General features: G+C 62.5%; 1 protein-coding gene across 3 annotated transcripts in view; it reads left to right on the forward strand.

The window, feature by feature from the left end:
* LLGL2 (LLGL scribble cell polarity complex component 2) overlaps positions 1-5,440 on the forward strand; it is a 34,589-nt gene extending 29,149 nt beyond the window's left edge. The window contains exons 13-26 of one of the 3 annotated variants that reach the window (XM_042916352.1): positions 103-256; positions 346-450; positions 845-1,137; positions 1,239-1,389; positions 1,704-1,854; positions 2,486-2,602; positions 2,726-2,892; positions 3,289-3,553; positions 3,824-3,977; positions 4,233-4,261; positions 4,513-4,560; positions 4,744-4,786; positions 4,913-4,974; positions 5,144-5,440. In XM_042916352.1, coding sequence (XP_042772286.1) covers positions 103-256; positions 346-450; positions 845-1,137; positions 1,239-1,389; positions 1,704-1,854; positions 2,486-2,602; positions 2,726-2,892; positions 3,289-3,553; positions 3,824-3,977; positions 4,233-4,261; positions 4,513-4,560; positions 4,744-4,786; positions 4,913-4,974; positions 5,144-5,151 — 1,747 coding nt within the window. In that variant the 3' untranslated portion in view covers positions 5,152-5,440. The other 2 variants (XM_042916353.1, XM_042916354.1) reach the window with 2 other exon arrangements.
* The last annotated feature ends 560 nt before the right edge of the window (positions 5,441-6,000 follow it).

The raw sequence follows: 6,000 nt of genomic DNA on the forward strand, positions 1-6,000 counted from the left end.
CGGGGTGGGAACAGACCCCAGAGCGGGTGCGTGCCAGTCCCGGGCCTCCCGGGCACCCCTGGCCTGGCATCCCTCACAACTGGCAGGTGGCTCTGCCCGCAGGCACGAGGATGGCACAGTGCGCTTCTGGGATGCCTCCGGTGTCTGCTTACGGCTACTCTACAAACTCAGCACGGTACGGGTGTTCCTCACTGACACAGAGCCCGGCGAGAACCTCAATGCCCAGGGCGAGGATGAGTGGCCCCCGCTCCGCAAGGTGAGGCCGGGAGCCTGGAAACCAGGCAGGGCAAGGACAGGCTGGGTCTCGTGCTTATGGCCACTCACGGACCTCCTCTCCCTTGTCAGGTGGGCTCCTTCGACCCCTACAGTGATGATCCGAGGCTGGGAATCCAGAAGATTTTCCTCTGCAAATACAGTGGCTACCTGGCTGTGGCGGGCACGGCAGGGCAGGTAGCAGGCTGGGCTGGGGCAGGGGGTGCAGCTAGGAGGAGTGATCAGGGGACTTTGGGCGGTGTCCAAGGATTGGGGGACAGCAAGGACAGACACCAGCCTCCTGGGCACCCACTGAAGAGGTCGCCAGGACCATCACCGACTCTTGTGGCTCTTGTGCTTTTCCCAGTGGATAGAGGTTGCCTGGTCCCATTAGAGACAGGCCTCTGGGATGATTGTTTCTCCTCCAGAAACCAGGATTAAGGGCCAGGGATCGGGAAAGGCCTTCCAGCTCTCCTTGGGCCCTAGGCTCTCCCACTCTCAGGGTCCCTGTGGTCCCGCTATTCCTTGGTGCTGGGCGGGGGGTGGGGGTGGGGTGGCTCAGCCCACCTGCCCCCCACCCCCCCCACCCCAGGTGCTGGTGCTGGAGCTGAATGACGAGGAGGCGGAGCATGCCGTGGAGCAGGTGGAGGCCGACCTGCTGCAGGACCAGGAGGGCTACCGCTGGAAGGGCCACGAGCGCCTGTGTGCCCGCCCGGGGCCCGTGCGTTTTGAGCCCGGCTTCCAGCCCTTCGTGTTGGTGCAGTGCCAGCCCCCGGCCGTGGTCACCTCCTTGGCCTTGCACTCTGAGTGGCGGCTCGTGGCCTTTGGCACAAGCCACGGTTTTAGCCTCTTTGACCACCAGCAGCGGCGGCAGGTCTTTGTCAAGTGAGCAGCCCTCCCGGGGTGGCCAGGGCCTGAGTCTAGGGCTGGTGCTGGGCAAGGACCCTAGGGCCCTGGCAGCACTGATGTCCTGATGTTCCCCCCAGGTGCACGCTGCACCCCAGTGACCAGCTGGCTTTGGAGGGCCCCCTGTCCCGTGTGAAGTCCCTGAAGAAGTCCCTGCGCCAGTCCTTCCGCCGGATACGGCGTAGCCGGGTGTCAAGCCGGAAGCGGCGGCCAGCTGGTCCCCCTGGGGAGGTGAGGCCGAGACCGGCCACGAGCCTAGGGCGGCTGGCAGCAGGTCCAAACTAGCCCTCCCTCCCCCGTGGCTTTGGCTGCAAGCACCGAGCAGGCTCACGTCCTGCCCCGCTGCCCACTAGCTCTGTGGCCTCGGACACACACACATTGCATCTCTGGGCCTCAGCTTCCCCAAGTGTAGAGGGTTAAGTCTTCAGTTAGTGTCACCAGGTGGGCGGTGGCCATCTTCCCCCGGCAGGACTGGTGCTGGGCAATCGGATCCCCCCAGGAAGGGGAGGCCAGAGCCCCCCTCAGCCTGACCAAACCCATGGCAGGTGCCGGAGGGAGGCGCCAGGGCTGAGCGGACGGGTACGCAGAACATGGAGCTGGCCCCTGTGCAGCGTAAGATCGAGGCTCGCTCAGCAGAGGACTCCTTCACGGGATTCGTCCGGACCCTCTACTTTGCTGACACCTATCTGAGGGACAGTGAGTGGCCAGCCTGAGGTGTGGGGGGCCCAGGAGAGCATCCTTCGGCCCGAGGGCGTGTTGGAGGCTGCTGTCCGGCCTGGCTGGGAGCATGGGGAGACCCGATCCTCTGCCTGCCTCTTTCTCTGCCGTGCCTGGGTCTCCAAGGCAGGTTGCCCTGGCTTCGTACTCAGGCTCCACCACTCTAGAAGTGTGACCTTGGACATATCACTTAACCTGGGGTCCGCTTCTCTCCTGTAAAGTGGAGGAATATCTTCCTCCAAGAGTGCCTGCTAGTACCCAGTGTGCCCTGCAGAAGCTCCCTGCCGCCGCCCACCGGGGCAAGAGTGGGGTGGGGGTATCTGCTGCTGTATCTTCAGGGCTGAGCTGTCCCGGGTTCAAGACCACCTGTGCCTGGGTCCCTTAGCGGTCAGAGAGCCTTCCCAGCTCTTCCCGTCTATACCCCCAGGAAATAGGCAGGGCCCACAGCCATTCCGTTTTACAGAGGAGGAAACAGGCTTACAAGGTTTGCTAACTTGACCTTGGGGTCACACAGGTTGTGAGTGGCAATGCCGGGACATCAGCCCAGGTCACCTGGCTCCACCTGACCCCCGAAACTGTGGGTTAGATATAAACCTTTGCTTCCTGGCAGGCTCCCGCCACTGCCCCTCGCTGTGGGCTGGCACCAACGGTGGTACGGTCTATGCCTTTGCGCTGCGTGTGCCCCCCACCGAGCGGAGAATGGATGAGCCCGTGAGGGCTGAGCAGGGTGAGTGCTGGGCAGGGGGAGAGCAGAGGGTCCTTATCTGCCTGGGATGGGGTAGGGTGGGGTGGGGTCTGTAGTCTCACCCTCCCCCCGACCATCAACCACCACTTGCCTCTCTCCCTGCAGCCAAGGAGATCCAGCTGATGCACCGAGCGCCCGTGGTGGGCATCCTGGTGCTGGATGGACATAGCGTCCCCCTTCCTGAGCCCCTGGAGGTGGCCCATGACCTGTCAAAGAGCCCAGACATGCAGGGAAGCCACCAGCTGCTTGTGGTGTCGGAAGAACAGTTCAAGGTGTCGCTTGGATGGAGGCGGGGCTCCCTGGGGATCCCTGGGACATCCGGGGAGTGCAGATCCTGGGCACAAATGACAGTGGCCGGGATTCACTTAAAGTTGTATTTGCAGCTGGTGTGTGACAGACTACCGAGGCACCGAAAAGGAGAGGGGTGGAGATCCCGGGCCCCGGGGTCAGCACGGGGGCACCGAAGCGGGACCTGTGTCAATAGGGGGGACGGAGAACACAGACATGGAAATAAGTAGCCCTGGTGTCCCTTCCCAGTCAAAGCGTAGTGGCCGCATGTCCGAGCACTGAGCGGGCACAGAGACTGGGCATTCGTTGCTGGGGAGCAGGGCCCTGTGACGGCACCAGGCACGGAAGCCATGGGTGTGAGCCGCGCCCTGTGCCCCCAGGTGTTCACGCTGCCCAAGGTGAGCGCCAAGCTGAAGCTGAAGCTGACCGCTCTGGAGGGCTCGCGGGTGCGGCGGGTCAGCGTGGCCCACTTCGGCAGCTGTCGAGCCGAGGACTACGGGGAGCACCACCTGACTGTCCTCACCAACCTGGGTGACGTCCAGGTGGTCTCGCTGCCCCTGCTCAAGCCCCAGGTTCGGTACAGCTGCATCCGCCGGGAGGATGTCAGCGGCATTGCCTCTTGCGTCTTCACCAAATACGGCCAAGGTGGGCACGGCGGGGGCGGGCAGGCGGGTGCGGGCAGCCGGGCCCCCGGGGGCGGGGCGGGGTGGGGACTCCCGCTGCGCTGCCAGGGGCTGCTGGGAAGGGCAGCATGGGGTGTTGCGGCCGAGGCCAGGCTGGACTGACTGACTTCGGAGAACTTTTGAGGGAGGCCCCCGGCCCCTCGTTCCTCCTGGGAGGAAAGTCCCGTCAGCCGCTGCAGGGCCTGGGAGCCCTGGGCTGGCCTCACCTCCAGGCTTCTCCTCCCCCCCGCAGGATTCTACCTGATCTCACCCTCAGAGTTTGAGCGCTTCTCTCTCTCCACCAAGTGGCTGGTTGAGCCCCGGTGTCTGGTGGATTCAGCAGAAACCAAGAGCCACAGCTGCCCCCGCAACGGATCAGGCCCAGAGAAGGTCTCAGGCCCAGCCAGGTCGGTAAAAGGACAGGTGGCCTTTGCCCTGGCCCCTCTCCTCTGAGCTAAGCCCACCCTCCTGGCTCTGGCTCGCTGCCCCCCTTCATATGCCCCTCCCTCTCATGGAAGCTGCCATCCAGGGCAGAGCTTGGTTTATCACCCTGGCTCAAGGTGGGCCAGGTTAGTTGACCTCATTTTTCATGGGATCAGGGCTTTCTGAGCCGGAATGGGGAGCCCAGAGACTCCCAGTCCTCACCATCTCTCTCCCCACAGGAACTCAGGGAGCCAGAGTGATGGAGAGGGTAAGACAGGGTTCCCTGTGCCCAGGGGTGGGGATGGGGGTGGGGGGCAGAGACATTGTGATACTTAGGCCCAGACCCAGACCGAAGGGGAAGGAAGGGAACCCCAGGCCAGCAGGTGGTATTGAGGCTAAGAGTAGAGACGGCATCACTTCCAGTCCTGGGTTCTGGGCTCCGGCACTGCCGCTCTAGTAAGGAGGGAGCTGCGGCAGAGGAGGTCTCGGGGCTCGCCTGACCTGGCCCCTGCCTTTCAGAGAGGAGGCCTGGCCCGGTGATGGAGCACGCTCTGCTCAATGACGAGAGTGAGTTGGGCAGGAGTCGGTGGGCCGTCATGAGGGATGTCCCGAGGGAGGCTTGGAAAGCCAGGGTGGAACCGAGGGCCGTTACTCTGAGGGAGGCAGACCTGTCCGACACTCCACCAGTAAAAGGGGGAGAAACATTTGTGTCTGGCCCGGCCTCAGCAGGCCTCTTCCCCAACCCTGCAGGGGTCCTGAAGGAGATTCAGAGCACACTGGAGGGAGACCGAGGGTGAGTTCCTGCTCGGGCCTGCAGGGGTGGGCCCTGAGGTGCCAGGAGTTCTCTGGGAATAAGGGTCCTCCTCTGGTCTCCCGGAGGTCCCCATGGATGGTAACTGCCCTGTCTTTGCCCGTGCAGGAGCTATGGCGACTGGCGATCTCAGCGAGTGGCCACGGGTTACAGCCTCAGCAATGGGGGAGGTAGGGGCTCTGGGCACCGCTGCAGGGCTGGGGGGCGTCTGGGAGGGTATGCCTCCTAGTTGGGGAGGGATAGGAGAGTGAGCCCACACACGCCCCTGGGTGGGGGACTGAGGCCCCCCGGCCTGCCCAGGAGGCCCCCGAATTGCCACTGCTCTGTGTCCTTCCACAGCGGAGTGAGCAGGTCGCGGGTCCAGGCTACGCGATGAACACACACTACTGAGGGCGCTTCCTGGGGCGCTGCCCCCCCGGCCCCGGGAGGCCCATGAACTGGGCTGTGCCAGGGACTGGAGCCGACCCCAGTGTGCACCCTGCTGCTGCTCTTGGCCTCGGAGAGGAGGGACCCCAGGGCCGTGGGGCTGCCCCACCTGGGCCTTGTCTGTCTTGGTTCTTTTGTCAATGTTGCACAGTTTTTTCTCCCTCCCCTTTTTGTAGTGGGCTGGGTTTTAAATTATAAATTTTAACTGCCTCTGGGTGAAAAAGTTTTTAATAAACACCTTATTACCTCTTCACTGGACTGGTCCAATGACTGACTTTTTTAATTGTGCAGAAATTTTCTACATAGACAGAAATGATTGGTAGCCGGTCCCTTGCCTTTGCCCCTGGGGTCCAGTTGCTGGACCAGGCTGGTACTCCGGAGAGTTAGTTTTTTAAGCTGTTGAGTCAGAGCAAACTGTGTCTGTTCGTATCTGAACACTATGTCTTCTGTCTTTGGAAACGAACGGCCAGAGTTAACCACCCTGAGGGTGCATGGCTGCATCCCAGGGTCGGGGGCAGAGGGAGTCCCCTTTGACCGGCCTTTGCTTGCTGTCAGAAGGGGGAGACACTCACAGTACCTCAGACCTGGTGGCTTCTTCCAGACTTCAGGGAAGGACTGTGGGGTGCTGCTGAGGTCAGAGGCAGTTCCCAGAAGTGAAAGCTCTTACCCCCAGATGAGGGGCTGGATCAGACCACTGTTATGGTCTTTATAAGCCAGGGGGTTGAGTCTACTTGATTCTACTTCATTCACTTGTCTTTGTTGAGTACCTA

Source organism: Panthera leo, chromosome E1, assembly GCF_018350215.1.
Source record: "Panthera leo isolate Ple1 chromosome E1, P.leo_Ple1_pat1.1, whole genome shotgun sequence".
In the NCBI taxonomy this organism is placed as follows: domain Eukaryota; kingdom Metazoa; phylum Chordata; class Mammalia; order Carnivora; family Felidae; genus Panthera; species Panthera leo.